The sequence below is a fragment of the Tursiops truncatus genome, chromosome 9, assembly GCF_011762595.2.
Source record: "Tursiops truncatus isolate mTurTru1 chromosome 9, mTurTru1.mat.Y, whole genome shotgun sequence".
NCBI classification, from domain to species: Eukaryota; Metazoa; Chordata; class Mammalia; order Artiodactyla; family Delphinidae; genus Tursiops; species Tursiops truncatus.
The window spans coordinates 58,605,644-58,629,913 of NC_047042.1; the positions used below are offsets into that span (position 1 = coordinate 58,605,644).

Genomic DNA, 24,270 nt, shown 5'->3' on the forward strand with positions numbered 1-24,270 from the left:
ATTTAGAAACTGTAACGTTATAACTTTTCAAAGTTTACCTTCACTTGAGCCCAGAAATATGTCTCTCATCTGTTTCCGTTGTCCAAGGTAGTTAACATTTTGTGTAATATTTAAATATCTGTTAAATTTCGTGTTATTTAATGGTTAGAATGACCGGGGTAGGGTAGGAAGGCTACCTTTTCACATTAGAATACCCGTAATTTCTGCTGGATCTATCATTTTTTTAAACATAAATGAGTAATTCAGGTGATAACCCAGTGACCCCTGATAAAATACTTTGTGATCTCTCATTTACAGTTCCAAAGCAAAGTACTTTTGAAGTAGTATTCCTATGATTAATTTCTGTTTGGAGCATGGATTTGCCTAAAGGAAAACTCAAGCATTAGAAAGCTATTCTTCCAAATACTTGGAGGTACAGATTTGAGGTCCCAGTGTTACCTCACATAAAAAATTGGGGAATAAAATCAAGTCTAGAAGAATACATTTTTCCTCTTGAGACTAACTAAGCAAAACTAAGGGGCTTTCTTAATTTCTCCAGAAACTTTCTGGAGGTAAACAGTGTAATCATTGCGTAAACATTAAGGAAGACCTATTCATCTTCGAGGAGCTGAGACCTGCAAACTGGAGGAGCAGTGGACAGGCTTGGCCAGAGTAACATCTGACCCCTAAAGGAGAGGTCACACTAGGGCATCAGATAGATTTTGTCCTGGGGTTCCATGTGTAATACGTGAATGTGATCATAGGTTTGCCAGAGGAGATTACATTGAACCTTCCTCATGTAATTTGTTCACGCTCTCTTTTGTTCCCCAAATAGACTAATTCTCTCATTAATGATTTACCTTTTGGGGTTGAGTATTATCCTTTTTTTAATCTTTTTAATTGTCACCTTATCTCTTAAATAATACCTACACTATTGTCTGTCAACTTTTGTCTTAAACATTGAGTATTTGTATATTAATATGAACTCAGACCACCCTTCCCTGTGGAAAGAAGGGCAACAGAAGACACCTTTTGGTTGTTGTATGACTTTGCTTAAGGCTGACCATGTCTTATGGGTATTCGGGCTTTCGTTTCAATCTCATCATCCCATTCTCAAAACCTGCATGCCGGGAAGCATTTTCATACCTGATAGAAGCTATCCACTTGCCGTACATAACCAGCCACTTCAGGATCAGATTTAAGGACCTTCCAAACTTTTCTTTCTGCCTTCTTATAATCCTGGGATCCTTTCCAGTTCATGGCCATCAAGGAGCGCTCTGTCAGGGGAGCTGCCACGATGATGTCCAGTTGGCCATTGTAGATTAGAACCTGAAACGAAATTGAGCCGTGAGCAAATGCAGGATTCAGCAGGGGAAGCCAGTCAATGTATCTAGGTACAGATAGTGCACACAAGAGAGAAAAGGGAATGTTAGCTGCTCTGGGGCGCTGCTCAGAGACGCCAACCCAGGAACTCAGTAGGGTCACTTTCTTCCAGTTGGCTACATACACCAACAACCTGAAATAAACTCAAGCCTTGTCTCAACCGCTGCATTCTTCCAAAAGTATGATTCTTCATAGGAATCTGCAAACATCTCTCTTGTTGCAAAAGCATTTGTGCTGTATTACCCAGCAATATAGGTTTTACTTGGATGTATACTTATGTTAAGGAAGAAGACTGTGGTTACAGTTCAGTGGAACTAAGGAATGGTACACACTGGGATTGTCATGAAGCCTGCATTTGATTATTTTCACTTTTCAGGCCCTGCAGCAGCTGGCAAGCTGGGCATTCCCTCGTGGCTGCTGGTAATCCGTGTTGCTTTCCCCTCCTACATTTCAGTGACAACTATAATTTTTTGAGGCAGACAGATAGATGCAGGTGCCTCAAATTTGTTATTTGTTGGAGGCAACCATGTCTGCTATGCCACTTCCAAAGACCTCCTTTCTTAAATAGGAGAGCCACTTGTCAAAAATGAGGAATGTCCTTCAAAATGCCTAAGATACATTTTTTTTTAGCCAAGTTGATGGGTACTATAGGAGAAACTCTGAGGCAACTCTGGTCTTTTCTTCCCAAATAGCTTTCAAGATATTCAGATAATACCCAATGCTGCTGAAGTTGTGAAGCTACTGGGGGCAGTGTGAATGGCATTACTCTTCAGGAAAGCAACCATCACTTTTTAATGCAAAGACTTTATAATGTTGAGACTTTGTCCCAGTAATCCCAGTTTGTGGAATAAACTCTATGAAAATGAGCCCAAAGAGATAAAAAATATATATATTTAACAATATTCACTGAAACTTTATAATGACAAATTTGAACACAGTCTAAAAGTTCCATATTAGTGAGTGGTCAAATGACCACGGTACAGAAATTCTATGAGATATTGCAAAGCCATTTAAACTGTTGGACTACAAAGTCGTCACCTCATTCTCCTTAAGTCCAGCCTCTTTCACCTGAACTCAGGAGATGGCTCTCTTAAGCTTGTGTTCCTCATCCCATTTTTCATTCCATAAGTGCACATTATGGGGCTCACTGCCCTGCTCTTTGGATCTGTGCTCTTTACTGCCTGTTGATAAAGTCTGAAAATTATTGCCTCATATACTATATCCATCTTATATCTGTTTATAGTGTAAGTGCAAACTCAGTGGATGATAATGCCACAAGAAGAATTCTGATTTAAAAAAAAAATTGTTCATCATCAGCTTTCTCACAAAATAGCTGTGGTTCATTTATTCTCTGTAAATAAAAAAAATTTTTTTTCTTGTAAAAATAAATAAACTGTTGGACTAAACCACGAAGCAATGTGGAAAATGCTTATCACATAATGTTAAGTATGAAAGCTGAATGCCAAATATATATCCCAATTATGATATATAAAATTGACATACTTATTTACATATATGGAATGAAACTTTAAAAAAAAGGAATAGAGTTGATTAATTTTGGTGGTGGAAATCTGAGTAATTTTCCCCTTTGTTTTCTACTCTCCTTAGGCTATTTTTCACACTTGTTGATTCTCATAAGGTATTGTCACTCCACCACCAACAAAGAGATTTTCTTCAACTCCATGCTACCTTTGATCTATTTGGAAGCTCTGGTTTGACTCAAGTGAAGACCTTAGGTTGAATCCTCAAACTGGATATAAAATGTTTCACTGCATGTTTCCATCTCTGCCCTCCTGGTACAGGCTTCTTAAAAGGCTTATACATAATTAAAAAGCCCAGGACTTTTACACACTCCAAATCCTCAAGCAGCAGTGGGCCAGGATTCAGCCTAAGATGAAAGAGCCCTGGGCCTCACCTATAGGAACACAGGGTCTTTCATGTTACTCAGTCCTCATCACCACATCCACTCTCCTATGAAGAACCCCCCCTTACAGAAAATCCTGATGGATTTAAAGCCTTTTTAAAAAACTCAACTATAGCAATAAAAATTTGCATTGTTTATACAAAGAAATTGCGTCAAAGACCTTGAATACTTATGGCCCATGCAAAACTCCTACAGCTGTTTTGCCAACAGTATGGAAACAATTACACATGATCTGTACCAGGAAACAAGGCTTAAATACTTCACCATCCTAGGAAGGCCTGATTATAGCTGATTAACGAAGATAATCATCTATAAAGTAATTCTTCTAGAATTCAGTGAAAAGATGCTGATTAACTAGCAAACACACAAGTGCATGTAGCCATCTTTCTTCCTTGTGGCTACTCTATGAAGCTTGCATCTTTCTGAGTGTCATCAGGATATTGTTACCTTACTATCATCAGGATATTCTGAAACTGGTTTGAATTTTCATCTTTGAGGGATGATAGCAAACTCCACAGGTTACAGCAAAAACAGGCTGATATGTACAGCATTAGGGTACACGTTTGTTGAAATGAATTGAAACGAAGCCCATCCCTGAGCCATTTCCCTTATTTTTCAAGACATCATAAACAAGAATACTAACACTCCAGAATGAGGCAGTGAAGGGCTGTACTGCGTAATTTTGTGCATGTGATGTGCAGAAAGCCTACTTTTGGGGGCAAATGGAAATCTTTCCTTTGCAAAGCAAGGAAAACAGTTTTAACTACTAAAGGGCACGTAAGTCAAATGCAGCAAAAAAAGAAATCAGGTTAATGATCAAGCGAAGTGATTTCAGAGCTGGCATTTAAGGCTGCCTCAAATATAAGAATTCCAGAGCTTCTATTTTTATCTAAATGTCACATTTACTCTCTTCAGCCCCCACAGGAATATCCCAGTTGGGTGCCTCCAGGGCTGGGTGAGTGGGTGAGATATCCCAGGATCCGGTGACAGTGAGCTGAGAAGCCAGGTGGGTGTAGCACAGGGCTGGGTGGTCCTGAAGCCGGAGGGCACGTGTTGGCCACCCACATCCTGAGTGACAGAGAAGTTCCAGGACAAGGCTTAAACCGCAACGGGTTGGCCACTTACGAAGGATCTGCACACATTCGCCCACTTCTTCCTGGTGGGGTGATCTGTCCCGGTTTGCCCTGGACGGAGGAGTTTCCCAGGATGCAGGGCTTGCAGGCTAAAACTGGGACAGTCTGGGGCAAACCCTCCCCTGAGGCTTGCTGGTATTTTAAGCAACAGGGTGTAAAGACAGAGAGGTGGAGACAGAAATGAATGCAGCTTTTAGCTACGCTTCCCTTGTCAGGAGTGACTCTAACAAAACAAGGGGCAGGGAAAGCGCTGGTTGGAGCAGGTTTCCAGGGACACAGCAGGCAGCACCCCTGAACACCCCTGAACAACCAGTGTCCTCACTTTCCTTTCTGGCCAGCTGTGAGGCCTCAGTTAAAGAGCAGAGGCACTCTTTTTAGAGAATTTTCTTTTCTTTTACTACTTAGAGGTCTGACTGGTTAGTTTGTTGAAACTGATGGTGATGCGAAGACACGAAAAAATACTTATTAAAAAAATCAATGAAAAACTATGATCCTACTGTTCATGCTCTATAATTACTATATTTTAAAAGGATGCTTCAAACTTGGGAAAAGAATACATCAAAATACTAGCAGTTAAGGTAGTCAAAATATGGGCGATTTGTTTTAACTTGGCTATTTTCTAAGTTTTGGGGGTATGTTGGGAGGCTTCCAAAACGAAAAAATAATAAAAAGAACAATAACACTAAGAGGTTGGACACCTCAATTTGGCAAAAGATGGGTCTTTATTGGGGAATAATTTGTGCTAACTCAAGTATTACCAGCTCTCAGTTCTTTTCATGACAACTAGGTAAACAGCATAACTTTAGTTCAATCATAGATGATCTTAAAAACTCATTCCAGAATTCAAGCATTTACAAGAGATGGCACTAGGCGATTTGGATTACGAGCATCCCTCTCTCTTTTTTTTTCCAAAAGGAAGAGATGAGAAAATCATTTTTTTAATGTTCTTTACTTTCCAAAGTGTTTTCATGTACACATAGCTTTATTCACATCCAGCTTCACAGGGTGGGGATGAGACGTATTACAGGGCCTGCCTCCACTTTACTGTAAAGGAAATCGTGACACAGGGAGGTGTCAGAATGCATCCTAGATCCCACAATTCCAAACTTCTTCCTAAAACGCCTTAAGAAAGGAGCTAAATTCCTGCAAACAGCAAGCATTTACTGACTCCCCACAGCTACATGTTTAAGTGCTACTCCAAGCCTTAGGAAACAGAGAGTTGGTGGAGAAGGAGACATAGTTCACATCTCCGGTTCAGAAACAATCTCATCTGTTTGTCCAACTCTGGAGACATCTCTCATTCCTCACTTTGACTCTATGGACCAGGATGTGTGCAAGAACATTACTCAGCTGGCAACAGATGCCTGACTTCTGTTATAGGGACTGGCCCTCATTAAGCAGCTGTGGAACAGCATCAGCTCCTGAAGAAGAGAGATCTCTTAGCCCTCACTCCACCTGCAGCCCTTGCACGGTGCCTGACACCCCATAAGACATATGGACACTTGTAGAGTACAGGCAATCATGCTCTTTAAAGGCTTTCTGTAATGCTGTATACTGATTGCCCTTTTGTTTGGCCCAGGTCCACTCCCCCTTCCCCTGGTAACTGTATTCCCATTCCCTCAATGGATACAGCCCTAGCGGAGGCTGGCGATCAGTGTTCTTCCTCCTCTATGCAAGGGATGAGCATGTGACCTAAGCTAGGGCACTCAAATGCTCTCTCCCTAGAATTCGGATTGTGGACAGAATGACACAGGGTTCCCTGATGAGTCTGCCCATTAGTTTTGCTACTTGGATCCCCAGAGTTTTCCCTGGTCCCTATCTTTCCTCACTCTAGTTCTTCAGTTTGTCCATGAATTCTGTGACCTATCCTGTCTTCTGACCAGTTCTTTTCATGCTTCAAGTAACCACAGTTGCTGCTGTTGCTAAAAGCATGAAATCCAAACTCATACACCATTGGACCAGTGCCTCACATGCCCCAGCATGCAGTAACTGGGAATTCTTGGACATGTGGTTTAACCTCCATGAGTTGTGGTTGCCTTTCCTGAACATGTAGATGTAAGACCTACATCTCACTGTAGTGAGAATTAATGAGAAAATAAGAACAGGGTTCTAAGCACAGCACTGGATACAAATTGGGGGAGTTAGGTAAATATGGTCCTCCTCTTCAAGTAGGTTGATAATGTGATAATGACTTGGAAGACTGACTCAACAAAGAACTTCTTCTAGAATAAACCTCCAAAATATGCATATGGTCTTTCTGTGTCAAAATACTTGGTTGTCAGTCTCACTCTTTTAGACAAAGGCCAACAGTAGGAGGGAATCCAGCCAGGGTAAACCTGAACTCTATGTACTCAAATGCATGAAATAGCATGCCTTTCATGACTAATTTTACACATATTGGGCATGGTGTCTCAGCAGTCTTTTCTTGGTACTCAGAGCCATAAGTCTATAAATTACCCTTTAAAAGGAACTTGTAATTTTGAAGCATCCCAAGGAATTTCCCCATACCTAAATGCTAGAAAAGTATGGTTAAGAGTATAGCTTTTAAAAGGACATTTGGGAATAGTAGAACTCTCTCATTGTTCTAATTAAGTTGCAGGAACTGTGCTAAGCATTTTATATCCATGATTTTACAACACCCCCAGAAGGCAAGTGTTATTTATGCCATTTTAGGAGCAAAGGGACAGAGATGCAGGGAGGTGAGCCAGCTGGTAACAGAGATTCAAGTTCAGATCTGCCTGAGTCCAAAGTGTGTGCTTCTAACCCCTCTTCCACACTGCTCAGTGTATTCCGCTCCCTCCACTGCTCCCCCGCCCAGAGAATACACTGAACAGGTGGTTTATTCTTTGTAATTACACATGCAAGGAGCAAACTTAAATGTAAGCATGACTCTTTGGAATGAAGGATACATGTTTATAGTTAAGAGCACAGGCTCTGTAGCTGGGTTTGAACCTAGCTCTGCCACTTACTAGCAGGATTATCTTGATTAAGTTACATAGCCTGTCTAGAGGTCAGTTTCCTCATCTGTAAAATGGATAGAAGAGAAACATATATGAGAGAATTACACAACATAATGCATGTAAGCTCTTTGTGTCCCAGGCACATAGTAAGTGTTCAGTTAACATGAGCTATTATTATTATTGCATTTGAATAATTCAACATAGCTATTCAAATAGCTCCACAATTTCCAAATGAGATGTTACCTGTGGATTTCAATTGTGATTTTGGAGGTAAGAGTTAGAATAACGCTTAGGATGGCAAGAGTTCTAACGTAACTGCAATAGGTCATCAATTTCATAAAACAAATGACAGGGGCTTATAAAAGTCGTATGACACTTGCAGACAGGAGTCTTGAGCTCCAGCCCTGGCTCAGTCTCCCAAGACCTGTGCTACTGAGTGCCTTGGAGCTGTCATCTACTCACTCTGAGCCTTAATTTTCTCCTCTGTGAAGTGGAATATCTATATTCTAGAGTTCTTGGGAGGACCACATGGGATACTAGTTATAAAAATATCCTATAAGCTGAAGAGCAAGGTTTTATTATTGTTTTTGTTACTCTTTATTAAGAATAATCTGAAAAATAAATTTCTATTGTGGTGTGCAAACGTTTTCAATTGGCTGCATTTAGCTTGCAGATATATTCATCTAGGTCCACATGGTGTTGTTATTGTTTTTGCAATTAGATGCTGTCATTTAAATATCCAGACATCTGACCACGCCAGGACTATATTTCCACTCGGCCACGATGAGTGCAGGCTGTGCAATAGTTATCTCCCTAAGACACAGTCCTACCCCTTCCTGAGTGTCCTTCCCTCACCCCCAACAGAGGTGCAAGGGCAGCTGTCATTTATTCAATGCTTATGCTATCGTTCTTCTTAGAAGAGAAACATATTCCTCTGTATCTATGTCTCTGTCACGGGTAGAAAAGAAAGATCAATAGGTCTCAATCCAACTCTACTCATTCATTTCATTTTCTTCAGCTAAGTTTCACTTCCATGTGAAATGGAAAGGAAGTGGCCTTTTGTCTGAGCTGGAGAAAAGAGTTCCTGTTCACTTATACATGGAATGTGTTTGTTTGTTTGTTTAATCTGCTCATGTGAAATTTCTATTTATCCAACAGTAAATCTTTGTGGTGAGCCTAAGGATGGGCACCAAGAGAACAGACATGAAAAGATGTGACCCTGTCCTCCTTATACTCCAGATATTTTTTTAACTTTTCAATATAGTGAATAATCAAAAGAGGAAAAGCAAGTTTACTCTTTCGTTCTCTAAGTTTTCCTTAAAAAGAGGACTTAAAAAAAGTCAGTTTCACTTAAATCTTTCTAAAATCTAAATCATTTTAACATTTCAAACCATAAACTTTTCAGGTTCTGGATGTACATAAATCAGTAGTTTTTTCATGGATTTCACCCTCTCAGCAAGAAAACCTCCCTCTAGGAAAGACCTAGTGAAAAGAATCAGATGATGATTAACCCTTATTTTACACAGTATAAGCTTCTGAAGGATAAATATTTTCCAGGCAGATATAAAGCAACCAATTGTGTCCGCTAAAGATAGCTGCACGCCAGTTTACCTGCCAACTCAACTAAAAAGATCCCACACCCTTTAAACTCAGATTTTGACTTCAAGTAAGTTTGGGGGACAAGGGATGATACTCAAAGGGGAAAAGAGACAACTGTGTTTTTGATGGTGCCTGCGAACACTTGAAAGAAGGGGTTTGGGGCAAAAATGTATATAAATGTGCATTTTGTTATATTTTCATTGTTGCCTGTATTAAAGCAAAAGCCTGAAAATAAATCACATTAGGCCCACTTTCTGGTCTAAACTTTACCTTTTTAAAAATCCAAACTGAAACACACGTGTTGCTGACGGAGAACACAAAGCATTTCTCTTTAAATCCCTGATAGCTCCCCTACTTATTAGGAAAATTACAGAGATGCCGCAGAAGGAGGCTTTGGTCTCTCAGCACAACAGGAAAGCAAACTGAGCTTTTGTGAGAAGGCTGGATTTTTGTTGTTGCGTTTTTAGACGAAAGATTTATGCTTATATTTTGGCCCATTTACAATCCATCATAATACTTTGCAGACAAAGTTATGCTCTTTTCCCAATGATCCAGTGACCTTAATCTCTAACATTTTGTGGTTTCCTGTTTGGGGAAACAGCCTAAGCTATTCCAGGCTGCACAGCATTCCCAGTTGGCTGCTGTCTGTCTTAGTTTTGAATGTTCTCCTGTTCGCTAATCAAAAAAAAAAAAAAATTTTTTTTAAAAGAAGCCTTCCCTACAGATGCTAAATCAATGAAACTCCTACAAAGCAGCCCCCCACACTTCCTCTTCTGGCTGCCTTACCTATCATTCTTCTATTACAAACTCCAACATAGCCAGGAGTTCTCTCTGCCTGGAGCAATTAGCATGACCCGCCAGTAACTTTCTCCCAAATAGAAGAGAATTAATTTCATTAATATCCAACTCAACCCAGGGCAATCCCCAAGGGTTTCTCAAAAGCTCAGCTGCAAAAGAAAAACAATTTCAGCTATATAGTATAACATTTAGCAATTTTCCCCACTGGAGGCAGAGTTGTTATTCTTCCAGGGACAACGCCTGGGCCCCAGTTGCCCGTCACTCGCACTTTTGGCCCTACTTCTTCCTGGTGACTTTGCAGGGATATAGGGCTATAACACTCAGGAAGCCTGAGTCCCCTGGGCCTGCCTGGAGGAGACTGTGGTAGAAAAATAATGCCAGCATTGAATGAAACAGTAGTCACTTCTGCAACCAAGCCGTTCTTCAAATGAGACATACTTTGCTTCCAAGTTTAAGGAAGACAAAGAAAGAGAGAAGATGGACTTAGAATAAACACCCCCGTGTTCGTGCCATTCCCCTACCAGCTGGTTTTGCCAAGATGAGTAAAGAAAAATGAGAGTGGGGCAGGGAGTTTGAGTGAGTGTCCAGTGGTTACACAAATAATAGTGAGTGTCCAGTGATTACACTAAGAAAATTATTCCTGCTTTCTTGCAACTTAACTCTAAATAATTTAGTTGCTTTCGGAATGGAACAAGAAGCAAAGCCAACTTGAAAAAAATCCAGTGAGCCATCACTCCAACCCAGGGATCTTTGAAAAAATTTTAACTACCTAGAACAGCATAATTAACATGACTTTTAATAATGACCCAGAATAATATTTTCCTCCCATTTGAATAGAAGAGTCCTGGGGCCCACTCTAGGGGGTCCTTTGCTCTGCTTCTTGTTTCACGGTCTGTTCTCATAGCCCTTTTCTGATCCCCTCACCTCTAACCATCACCTCTCACCTATTGTCCATCCTCAGTAACTGGATTTAATGAACTCAAAGTGCTCCAGGAGCAGGCCTGCCTCTCCCCCAGACAAGTCTCTCCAGAGAGGAGTGTCCTCCCTGGTTGTCAGAATGTCAGCTTCAAGGTCATGCCAAAGGTCCTCTCCAAACACTGCCCCATGCTTGCCAATGTTATCACTCTACTAAAAAAGTGGGCTGAGGAACCAATTTCTTTATCTTTCCACATTATTAAATGTACTTAATTAACCGGTACACATTTGCACATAAACCAAACCAACAAGAAACAGCCCCAAAAAGCAAACAAGAATTGCTATAATTTATAATAGTTAAGTCTATAGGAATTGACTCACACTCATCAATACAGTAGCCACTGGCCACACGTGGCCAGTGAGCTCTTGAAATGTAGCTAGTCCAAACTGAGATGTGCTCTAAGATACACATTGAATTGTGAAGACTTAATACAAAGAAAAGAATGTATAATCTCTCAATAATTTTTAATATTGATTAAATGCTGGTATGATAACATATTGGATATACTGGGTTAAAGAAAAGATGTTATTAAATTAATTTCATCCGTTTCTTTTGATATTTTTAATGTGCCTTCTAGAAAATTTAACATTCTATATGTGACTTGTATTTCTATTGGACAGCAGCCATATACCTTGGATTTGGTATATCCTGCAAAGAAAACTGGTCCCTTTGTCAACAGCTGCCAGATGACAGCAGTAACTTCCAAGGACAGCCACTCTTAGAGGAGTGATCTGCAGTTCATGAAGCTGGATTAAGCAAATCAGAAAGAATTTCCTATGGAGGAGTGGAAGATGCTCCTACAGTCTCAATCATTACAACAGGAATAGGTAGGAGCTATCAAGTCAAGTCCCCCTGCCAGCTCCCTGTTCCCCAACATTATCAACATCACTCAAGTTCAAAAAAACAATAGTTGTCGCCATAAAATTGAATGGATTCACCAAGGATTTTGAGGGTGAACAAAACCTGAAAGCTGAGCCCCTGCCACTAAACAGTGTCACTGCTGCCCTACTACCCATTGTGCCCAGGCAAGACAGGGAATGATCTCCCTGCTGAAGTTATCCTGAGGGCCAGCTGAGAGCAGAGTGGTCTTGTTGCAGGAGGAATGCTAAACCACCTGGAAAAAGCATTAATTTAGAGGAACCTGGAAGCTCCCAAAGGAATATAAACAGTGGGAAGGGAGGCCTTAGAGAGGCCGTAGAGCACTCACCAAGCAGCAAGGTGCAGCTCACTTTGCGACCCACTTCTCCCATAATAAACTTTCCTTCTAGCTTGAGAAAATTCTAGTTCTCTGTGGATGAAGATTACTTTGCCTTTCTCTTAGGAGAGGACTAGAGTGACAGTAAGTAGGCCCTCATCCAAAGAGCCAGACAGGTCACTTCTACAAGTCTAATTCCTACCTGTTGTTATCAATCTCCAGGTGAGTAGCAAAGTCAGTGAAAAGCTTCCAGCCAGGCTGATCTCACAAAAGCAAGCAAGTGGCTGGTTGTACAGCTTACTTTTCTTTATCAAAAAGTTTTTTTTAAAAGTCTAAGTGGTGCTCTGGCCTCTTTATGTTTTCATCTACATGGGAAAACCTGGTATCAGTCAGGTTGCAAGATTCTCTGCCCCATACTCTCAATAGTGATATTCACCAAGGTCCCCTCATTACTCTGCAATTAGGGTTTTTTTGGTGGTTTTTTTCCTCCCCCAAACACAACTCCCCCTTATTTGGTAAGGAAAGCATCCCTTACCCTTTTCTTCCTAGAGAACGTCAAATGGTCTCAAAAGGATTGTACACATCCCTGTAGCAAATAGGGGGACTGTCAGGGGGCTGAAGAAACAGACTTGAAGGTGCAGTGAAAGGAGCACCAGGTGAGGAAAATCAAGACGGAGGAGGTCAAGGGCTCCTGCCCAGAGCGATTCTTTCGAAAGCTTGGTTGAAGGTTCTTCTGGCTTTCATTTAGTCACATGCCATTCGGCACAAGGACACTGTGCCGGGTGCTGTTACCCAGTGACAACACTAGAGAGCCGCTCATAACAAGTAAGTAGATAGCACAGGCTGCCCCATGGGGGGGGGGGGGGGGCGCAGGGTTAGATGACTTCTACAGTGCAGGCCAGGCAAATCTAGTAGGGAAAAGCCCCTAGGAAGAGCCCGAGAGTTGTGAATGTGGCTTCCTTAGGCAGTGGGAAGTATGTGAACGCTGCTCTCCTTACTGGACTACAAGGCCAGGGCCAAAAGCCACGGAATTAAGTCATCCACATTCAGATGGAAGCAGAGGAAACTGCAGTGCAAAGACCCCTGGGCCTGGAGGCAGATCCTGTGGCAAATAGACTTAAATGATGATGGTGATGATGATGACTGTGATTAGGAAAACCCAAACCCAAACCCAAACCCAAACCCAAACCCTGGCTCTATCACATCTGATGCGACTATCGTAGAGAGCAAATAAGCGCCCTAGTGCCAATCTATCCATTAAACACGAGTAAAGCTTATTTCTTAATTTCCTTTTTTTAAAAAATAAAATATTAATGTACACTATTTTCCCCCCACACCCCAGGGGACGGTGGTTGGCACACGCTACTTTGAAGACCACTGGTTTCCAACAATCCAATCTTTTAGAACATGTTGGCATTGTTTTGCATCTTCTGTTATACTAAGACACAAGAAATAAAGACTGAGAAGCTACTGCAGCGTGGTGACATGATTGCACAAGAGATAGTCCTCATTGTTTCCAGAAAGCAATACTCTTCTCACGCTTTCCGTATTTATCTTTTCAAAGTAAAGTCAACTGATGTAATTGCCTGTGTTTCATACCAGCTGGATTTCATAGCAACTGGATTTAAATGTGTGTTTCTTAGCTTGTTGATTTTTAGGTCCCTGGAATCTACATAACAAATGGTATCACCACTTAATATCTTTCTTCTTGTAACACCCTCGCTCTGCTGTATTTGGGTGGCTCCAGATTAAATTCTACTTTTATGTTGCCATAAATCACAAACGTACCTTCTAATGTTCTGAGCATGAGGTACCTTCAAACAACACATCAACAAGCAAAGCAATTTGAAATAAACCAATTCACACAGCAGAATATATTATCAAATGGCTTAAAGAAATAAGTAAGAGTAAATAAAAATATATGCTGGTTCTCATTTGAGTATTTCATCCCAACATCAGCTTAAAGGACAAACAAGAAAAGGCGTCAATAGCATGGCAATTTGGGGTGAAATCAAAATCTGTTTAATAATTTATGGGTATGCTTTTTTCCTTTTATTCATTGAAATGCTTAAAAATCAAAGAAGCCCAGGAGAAGCATGCCTCATTAAAAAAAATTACTGCTGGGCTTCCCTGGTGGCGCAGTGGTTGAGAGTCCGCCTGCCGATACAGGGGACACGGGTTCGTGCCCTGGTCCGGGAGGATCCCATGTGCCGCGGAGCGGCTGGGCCCGTGGGCCATGGCCGCTGAGCCTGTGCGTCTGGAGCCTGTGCTCCGCAACGGGAGAGGCCACAACAGTGAGAGGCCCGCGTACCGCAAAAAAAAAAAAAAAATTACTGCTGTTCTTGCACTTGGATTATAACTAAAATAGGTAAAAGTAATTCACAAGGAACTCGACAGTGTAACTGATTTTCAAATGCATACTATTTTTATTTGCCTGCAAAGTGATGATTGCTTATTGATAGTATGATTACATAAAACACATGTCCCAGGATTAGCTTCCCTCTCTTCTGTTATGCTTCCCTAAAAACTACTCCCTCCTCACAGAAGTTTTTCACAGAATGGTACTGGCATTCTCTTTATGGTCTTCAAAGGGTTTGAAAGAAAAGTGATCATATCAGATTATAGTCAACAAAGCTAGACTTTTCCCATCACGGTCCGATGGAAGCTCAGAGTCCAACTTAGCAGTTGAATCGGACCCAATTAAGTGTTAAATTTTTATTGGTACGCTAGACATTTATCAAATCTAGTTTCCTGGCACTATCACCATTGACATTTTGCCATCAGAAGATGTTATGAAGGAAAATGCCACAAGCAATTAAAATGACTGCTAAAATGACTTAGATTTACTAGAAAAATTTACCTTTCAAACTTCTAAGTCACATCCATTAGCCAGGAATTGCCCATTTCTAAAAGAAGAGCTTTTGATAGCCTAGGATAAGTAAATAAAACTCCTGACGAGCTGGGTGTTAAGATTTCAGTCTGGTGGTGAAGCTGAGAAGCATTAAGATCCTGAATTCTGAAGATGCAATTAGTTGAAACTTAATGAGCTGCAGAATGATAAGTGACAGGGAAATGTAACTTTATATTTACAATTTCCTGACTAGATGAACTTTTAAACACAGCAAACTAAGCCCTACCCAAGGGCAATTTAACCTTTGAAAGCAAAAGCATATGGAGGTATTAGCCTTTGGAGATGGTACCTCTTAAAACATCAGTGGCCTTCCAGACAACTTAGCAACAAGGGCAACCTCAATCCAAGGGCAACATTTTGCTTTGGATCCAAATGGCCTCTAGAGCTGTAGCTCCTGTTTTTTTGAAATAATGGTTTCATACAGGAAATACACCACACACACACACACACACACACACACACACACACACACACTCACAAACACACACTCACATTCTCTCTCTCATGTACTCTTAGTCTTTGAAAATATAGCTTATATATTTTTAGGAAGGCAAGAGCTGCAACCAAACAGAGAAATGGAGGTTGGAAACATATTCAGAATCTCTAGCAAGAATCTTCATAAGAAAATGTAACTTCTTTATCATAAAGTACTAAGGACCGGGGGACTTCTACAAAGAACACGGGATTCAAAACCAATAGCTTTTATGGGGTATGGGCTGCATTTCCTAGATTTTAGAGATGCCCTATCCCTATCTATCTGTCCATCTATCTATCTATCTATCTATACACCCGCTACTATATTTTATTACTTTGAAAATCAGGATACATCTTACAATCAGTGTATTTGTTTTTGTTTTTTAAAAAATGCTGCTTAAAAGAGGAAGGAATATAACATGCATAATATAATCAATAGTAACTGGAGTGGTGAATTATTTGCACTTACTAAAATTCAAATAAGTTTACTATAAAGACAGCTTATGATGTAAATGAACAGATCATCTGTCTTCTTTCTGTCATTCTGTCCTTTCCCCACCCCTTTCCTTCCTTCCATCCCTCCTTCCTTTCTTCAAAGTTTACGGCACACTACTATGTGTTAGTTGCTATACTAGGCAACTAAATCAGAACCTTTGGTGGAGGGGGTCGTAATTAAGTATTGTTTAAAGCTTCCCAGGCACTTCTAATGCAAAGAGAGCAATGTGAACCACAGCTGAAGTGGAAGGACAGTTTAAGAATGGTAGGAAAACAGAAGATTAAGGGAAGTAAAATGTTCTAAGCAACATCTACTCTCTGTGAAGCCTTTTATTACTTCCTTTGTTCCCAAGACAATTCTTCTTTCATTATTAACGTTTGTTGAGTGCCTACTATGTGCCAGGCACAGTGGTAGGCCCTGGGTACAGAGTGGTGAACAAGAAGGTAAGATGGCTGCCCTTACACGGTTTGTTGTCTATGAGATAGAATTTTACAGATTAGGAAGTGAAAGGGAGAACTTCAATTCCAGGCAGCTTGACTTCTGACACCGAACATATTTTAACATCACCATCAGGGAGTTGTAACATAATTTGCAAGTAAATTGGCTACCCACCAATGAGCATAGAGAGCCAGGTAGAAAAAGATTATTTTAATTACCTGCTATTTTGGATTATGTAATCAATGTCTACCAGCGAGGAAAACTGATGGAATTCTCTGTGAGAGCAGATCAGTGTCCTTGCCTCCACCACAATGCCTCATAATTCTCTGAAGTATGCTGAGGGACTTTAAAGTCATGGCCATACTAAGCAGCCCACATGCTCACAACATGGTCAATTAAATCTCTGCAAAGCACTAATCACAGTCTACCTCCTTCAAAATTTTATTGTATATATTATATATACACCAAAGAATGTATTATAACATATCTGTAGGTTAGGAAGTATAAGAATAAATATACATTCACAGATGCACCAGCCACCTTAAGAACTAGTATAGTACCAATATCACTGAATCTACCCAGTGAACTTCTCCCCTATCCCCACCCCCGTCTGTCTACCCCACAGAGAGAACCACTATATAATACTATTCCATTTATAGGCAATATCCAAAACAGGCAAATCCACACATACAGTAGATTAGTGGTTTCCAGGGGGTGGAGGGAGGGAGAAAATGGGAATTACTGCTAAAGCATAAGGGGTGTGGGGAGAACATGACAAAAATATTCTAAAATTAAACAGTGATGATGGTTGCAAAAATTTGTGCATATTTAAAAAACTACAGACTTGGGGCTTCCCTGGTGGCGCAGTGGTTGAGAGTCCACCTGCCGATGCAGGGGACATGGGTTCGTGCCCCGGTCCGGGAAGATCCCGCATGCCGCAGAGCGGCTAGGCCCATGAGCCTGCATGTCCGGAGCCTGTGCTCCACAACGGGAGAGGCCACAACAGTGAGAGGCCCGCGTACCACAAAAAACAAAAAACAAACAAACAAAAAACTACAGACTTGAACATTTTAAATGGGTGAATTCTGTATTATGTGAATTATATCTTCAATCAAGCTGCTAAAGAAATAGTATAAAGAAATCCTGCATACTCTTTATGTAGCCTTCAAAATATTAACGTTTTAAATAACCACCATGCAATCATCAAAACCAGAAAATTAACAGTGATATTTTCTTGCTACAGATTTTATTAAAAAATTTCCACTTGTCCCTTAATAACCTTTTTCTGATCCTGGATGCAATAAAAGGTCACATGTTATATATATTTAGTTGTAAAGTCTCCTTAATCCCTCAGTGTTTGTGTGTGTGTAGGTATGTGTGTGTCATTCATGTCCTTTGACAAGTACCAGCCAGTTATTTTGTGGCTAAATTTGTCCCCTAATTTGAGTTCGTCTGCTGTTGCCTCATGATCAAATTCATTCATTTTTGGTAACACACATTAGTGTTGTTGTGTCCTTCTCAGTGCAACATATCAGGAGGCACAAATGTTGATTTGTCCCATTACTGGTGATGTTAACTTAGATCCTTTGGTTCATATGCTAGACTTCTCCACTATAAAGCTACTATTTTCCCCTTCATCATAAATATTTTGAAGGAGGATACTTTGAGGCTATGTAAACATTCTGATTCTTATCATACTTTCACTAACTGATGTTAGTATCCACTGATGATTCTTTCCTGAAGCAATTATTACTGTTCTATTTGTCAAATAATGATTTTCTATTCCATTATTTCTTAAACATTTATTAATTGGATTTTTCTCCCATTCATTTTTTATTTGTTTACATCATCATGAACTCTGACTTTAAAGGGAATGCATATTATGTTTTATAGAACAGAATAATGCTTACTGGTAGATTTTTATTAGGTCAAGAAAGTCTCATACTATGGTAGGCTAAATAATGCCCTGTCACAACATATCTAGTCCTAATCCCTGGAACCAGTGAATGTTACCTTATGCAGAATAAATAAATAAATAAATTAATTAATTAATTAAAAAAATAGAGACTTTGCATGTGTGATTAACTTAAGCATCTTGAGATGGGGAGATTATCTAGGAGGTCCTTAAATGCAATCTCATGTATTCTTCTAAGAGGGAGGCAGATGATATTTGACCACAGAAGAGGAGAGGGCAATGTGACCACAGAGGCAGATGTTAGAATAATATGGCCACAAGCCAAGGAAGGCCAACAGCCACCAGAAGCTGGAATGGATTATCCCATTACAGCCACCCTATTGACACCTTGGTTTCAGCCCAGTGAAAGTGACTTTGGATTTCTAACCTCCAGAACTACGAGAAAATAAATTTCTGTAGTTTATGCCATCAAGTTTGTGGTAATCAATTAGAGCAAGCATAGGAAATTAATACAGATACTATTCCTCGTTTGCTAAAAATTTTTATCCTAAGTGGGTTTTAATTTTATCAAATCCACTTTTTTGCATCTATTAAGATAGAAAATTTTTCTCTTTTAACATTTTAGGTGGTAAATTACATGATAGAACTTCTAATACAAAAATATCCTTGCATTCATGGGATCAACCCAACCTGATCTTTTTTATTCACTGGTGGATTAGGTTGTATTAATATTCTGTTTAGGATTTGTACATATATGCTCATAAGTGACGTTGCTCATTGTATTGCCTTTGCTCCTTTGTCAATGATCAGCTGACTATATTTATGTGAGTCTATTTCTGGGCTCTCTATTCTCTTCCATTTATCTATTTGTCTGTTCTCCAGTCAATACTATACTGTCTTTTTTTGTGTGTGTGGTACGCGGGCCTCTCACTGTTGTGGCCTCTCCCGTTGCGGAGCACAGGCTCTGGTCACACAGGCTCAGTGGCCACGGCTCACGGGCCCAGCCGCTCTGCGGCATGTGGGATCTTCCCGGACCGGGGCACGAACCCGTGTCCCCTGCATCAGCAGGCGGACTCTCAACCACTGCGCCACCAGGGAAGCCCTATACTGTCTTAATTATTGCAGTTTTATATTAAGTTTCCAAGTCAAGAAATGTCATTCATCTGACTTTGTTCTTCTCCTTCAATACTGAGTTGGCTATTCTGAGTCTCTGCCTTTCCATATAAACTTGAGAATTAGTTTGCCAATACCCATAAAATAACTTGCTGAGATTTTGGTTGAGATTTCATTGAACGTGTAGATCAAGTTGGGAAGAACTGACATTTTGATAATATTAAGCCTTCCTATTCATGAACATGGAATATCTCTCTATTTATTTAGTTCTTTGATTTCATTCATCAAACTTTTGTAGTTTTCTGCATATAGGTTTGTACATAATTTGTTGTATTTATGCCTAAGTATTTCAATAGTTTTGGTACTGATGTAAATGGTTTTGGATTTTTAATTTCAAATTCCACTTGTTCATTGCTGGTATATTGAAAAGTGATTGGTGTTTGTATATTAACTCTGTATCTTGCAACTTTGCTATAATCACTTATTAGTTCCAGGAGCTTTTCTATTGATTCTTTCAGATTTTCTACATAGACAATCATGCCATCTTCACTTACTCATTCTCCAATACTTTTATTTTCTTTATATAGAGCTGAGTTTCCGATCTATAACATTATCCTTCCCTGTGAAGAACTTCTTTTAACATAATTTGCAAGGTAGGTCTACTGGCAATAAATTCCTTCAATTTGTACTTGTCTGAAAACATCTTTATTTCTGCCCCATTTCTGAGGGACAGTTTCATAGGACACAGAATCCTAGGTTGGTGATTTTTCTTCTCTCAACTCTTCAGATATTTCATTCTCTTTTCGCTTGCATGGTTTCTGAGGAGAAGTCAGATGTAATTCATACCTTTGCTTCTTTATAGGTAAGGTGTTTTTTCCCCTCTCTGGCTTCTTTCAAGGTTTTTTTCTTTATGTCTGATTTTCTAAAGTTTACATATGATATACCTAGGTGTCGTTTTTTGGCATTTGTTTGTTTGGTGTTCTCTGAGCTTCCTGGATCTGTGGTTTGGTGTCTGACATTAACTTGGGAAAATTCTCAATCATTATTTCTTCAGATTTTGTTTCTGTTCCTTTCTCTCTTTTCTTTCTGGTATTCCCATTATGCATATGTTACATCTTTTATAGTTGTTCCACAGTTTTTGGATTTTCTGGTTTTGTTCAGTCTCTGTTCCCTTTGCTTTTCAGTTTTGGAAGTTTCTACTGTCATATCCTCAAGATCAGCAATTCTTTCCTCAGCCATGTAGTCTACTAAAGAGCCCATCAAAGGCATTCTTCATTTCTGTTACAGTTTTTGATTTCTAGCATTTCCTTTGTCATTCTTTCTTAGAATTTCCATATCTTTGCTTACATTATCCATCTATTATTGTATGTTGCCTACTTTTTCCACTGAAGCCCTTAGCATATTAATCATAGTTTGCAAAAATTCCTGGTCTGATAATTTCAACATCCCTGTCCTATCTGACTCTGGTTCTAATGCTCGTTCAGTCTTTTTAAAGTGTGGTTTTTGCCTTTTAGTATGCCTGGTAATTTTTTGTTGAAAGATGTACATGATACACTGGATGGATACAGGGTACTGTGGTAAATAACCCTTTTGTAACATGGTGGTAAGATGTGGGGGATGGGAAGCATACTAGAGTCCTAGGATTAGGTCTCAGTCTTTTAGGAGCCTATGACCCTGGACTGCGAACCTCACCAGTGCTTTGCAGTTGCTCCCCCTCACCTCTTAGGTGGGACAGCATAGCTAAAGGCAGCTGGAATTGGGTGTTTCCTTTCCCCCACATGGAAGTCTAGAGCTGAAGTTGAGTATTTCCCTTCCCACAGGTAGATCAGGCTCTGATAACCCCTCAGTGGGTTAGGCTGTGGTAAAATAGCTTTCTGAGGGCAGGCCTTGTTACAGAAAACAAAATGCTCTGGTGTATTTCAAGGTGGTTACTTTTACCTCCTCCTGCCATAAGCAGAAGGAATTTTTCACCAGTATTCACTGTGAAGACATTGCAGGACTCCTGGAGATAAAACTACAAAAGTGGGGGCTTCCTCCCATGACTGGATTCCCCTGGAGTTTTTAAGGCTCAGGCTTATCCCCACTGAGCCTCCAGTAATTCATGAATTACAGCTCAGGTTTTCCTATCCTGGCACTGGTTCTTGTGGAGGTTTCTGCTCATGGATTTCTGCTTAGAAAAGTGATTCTCTGTACCCACCTGTCGGTCTCTCCTGTTTGTGAAGTAGTTTGCCCTGTGATGACTTCACTTCTCTCACAGGTCTAAGAGGAGTTGTTGCTTTTTCAGTTTGTTCAGCTTTTTACTTGTTGTTAGGACAGAATGGTAACTTCCAAGTTCCTGACATGCCAGACTGGAAACCAGAAGTCTGTCAAGTCTTTTTTACTTTTGTGTTTTCCATGGTTTTTTGTATAACTTTTGTATGTAGCAGGTGTTTAAAGGCTTCTGCTGAAATGTGTTGAACATCATCAGTAATAGCTTATATTTTCAAGCACTTTCTAAGCACCAGTCATTGTTTTAAGTGTTTTATCTACATAATCTATTTAAACCTCATAAGAACTCACCTGTAAGTACCATTATTATTCCCATTTCACAGATGAGTAAGCTGAAGCACAGAGTGTTTTAAGTATCCTCCCCCAAAGGAACATAGCCAGTGAATAGTGGAAACAGAATTCAAACTCAAAATGTCTAACGTGAGAACCCATGCTTATAACCACCATGTGCTATGGACCCAGGTAACTCCTAGAAATCGTGATAATATTTAACCATGATCTGATTTAATCATGAATTCCAATAGTCCAACAGATTATTTCTCACTCTAGTTGTTCTGGAAACTGCTAAAATGATATTTCAATTTACCACCTAAATATTTGAAATTACTGAAAAGAGGATGACTTTGAGTACACATCCCCTGTAGGTCTTTACAAGAAAAGGATTATGTTTTCACATAGTCTGTACAGAAACTGATGTACTACACCCTTGTTCTTTTAGTTCTATTAGTTTCCAGAAACTGATGAAGGTCTTCCTCAGCCCATCAGATATTCCACATTGCATAAAATGAATCTAGTACTAGAAAGAGACTTCCATGTTCCTATGAATAGAAGCATGTGCACTATTTTCTATGACAAATTACTACTGAGTCTTACATAAATATAACCTTGAGGGTACTAATGTTTTAAGCCAACCTAGATTGTTCTGATTCCACTGCATACACATTGAGGTTCACCACCATTAACAGACAAGCCAAGGATAATCACTGCCCTGTGGGCTATGCCAGCTGTAGCCATGGATATGCGGTCTGTTTCAGCAACAGCCACTTTTTGGTCTGCAGTCAGACTGACTGCATACTTTGTTCTCTTTCTTTCTGGAAACATGGTTTATCTGCACCACTAATCTATTCTCTTTTTCTGACAACTGATTCAGAGTTTGAAAGTTTAGAAAACATTCTGATTTCATTGGAATTCACATTGATAGGTTTAGGATACATGGGAAACAGAAACAGATATGTTTAAATATCAAGATGCAGGCTCATCTTTAATCAGCATATTCTCCCTTATCAAGCAAGTGGACACTGTATGGCGATCAGCCAATACCAGGAGAGTTTACACCATCAGGTGAACTACATATCTCACGCTATCCTCACTTGGCTGAGAAAGCAATCATACTCTAGTTAAATTTATACAGTGAGAAAACCTATCTTGCAAGGGCACAGAAAAATATACATGGGAACTTCCTTACCTGCTCTCCACTCAAAAAAACCATTTTGCATTCCTTAATGTTACATTATAGCCCAGTGTTTACATCTTGAAAACATAAGTGCTAAGCTCTTTTTGGTTTAATAAATTTGTGGATAATAAATACCTGATGGATTATGAACAAGTTTATTAGATGTATTTTTGATAGACCACTAATTTATAGAACTGAATTTTCATTCATTCATTCATTTATGTGTTACTGACATCTGCTCAAGGCTGGTGCTATGACTGACAGCCCACAATGGCAGTACAGTGTGCTAAGTGTGACCACAGCAGTAGAGAGCACATGGTCTGAGACCTCAGAGAAGAGGACAACCTGAAGGTGCTCAGAGAAGGCTCCAAGCAGGCAAGCACTAAGGGCTACTACATTTCCCTGACAGAACCAAACACAAGAGTGGCTGAAATCCTGACCTCATCTAGTTAGGCCCTTTCTTGCCTACAAAGTAAGTATTTCATGAAGTTCTGCAGGTATATAATGGGTGTGTAGACTCTGCATGCCATTGGCCTTAGATTATTTTGAATAAAAGTTGTATGTCTAGGGCTTCCCTGGTGGCACAGTGGTTGAGAGTCCACCTGCCAATGCAGGGGACGTGGGTTCGTGTCCCGGTCCGGGAAGATCCCACATGCCGCGGAGCGGCTGGGCCCGTGAGCCATGGCCACTGAGCCTGCGCGTCCGGATCCTGTGCTCCGCAACGGGAGAGGCCACAAGAGTGAGAGGCCCGCGTACCGCAAAAAAAAAAAAAAAAAAAAAAAAAAAAAAATTGTATGTCTGGGATTCAAACTCTGTGTACTAGAGGCAGGATCAGAAACTAGGTCTTCTAGGTCGGGCATATTCTAAAACACAATCTCGTAAGGGTGTATTAGGTCAAGGGCTCCCTGGGTAGTACTGAAGGTTGTGCACTGAACAATCCCAAGATACACTATTCCTAACATAGACATTGTTGAAATGTGTTTTCCTTATGTCAGAAAATGGCAGTAAAGAGTCTGGTTCAAATAAAAGCAGTATATTAGGACAATTTTTGGACAGATAGAAATAAAGTATCTTGAGGAGAGGTTGCCTTTTGTCTGATTCATGTGCTGGTTACTGGTGGCCCTGTTTTTTGTTCATTCCAAACATTACTCTTGCCTCTGCCAGGAAACAGAGAGAAAGTGGATCACCTCTGGTGGTGATCTTCTCTATCATAACACACTTATCCTGTTGAGCTACCCCCAGACCATGCCTAGGA

The 24,270-nt window shown here is 40.1% G+C and overlaps 1 protein-coding gene across 1 annotated transcript in view; it reads right to left on the minus strand.

Moving 5' to 3' along the window:
- Nucleotides 1–24,270, minus strand: part of CPVL (carboxypeptidase vitellogenic like) — a 101,073-nt gene that overhangs the window by 24,600 nt on the left and 52,203 nt on the right. The window contains 1 exon segment of the mRNA XM_073809777.1: nucleotides 1,126–1,308. Within this exon segment, the coding sequence (XP_073665878.1) occupies nucleotides 1,126–1,308 (183 nt within the window).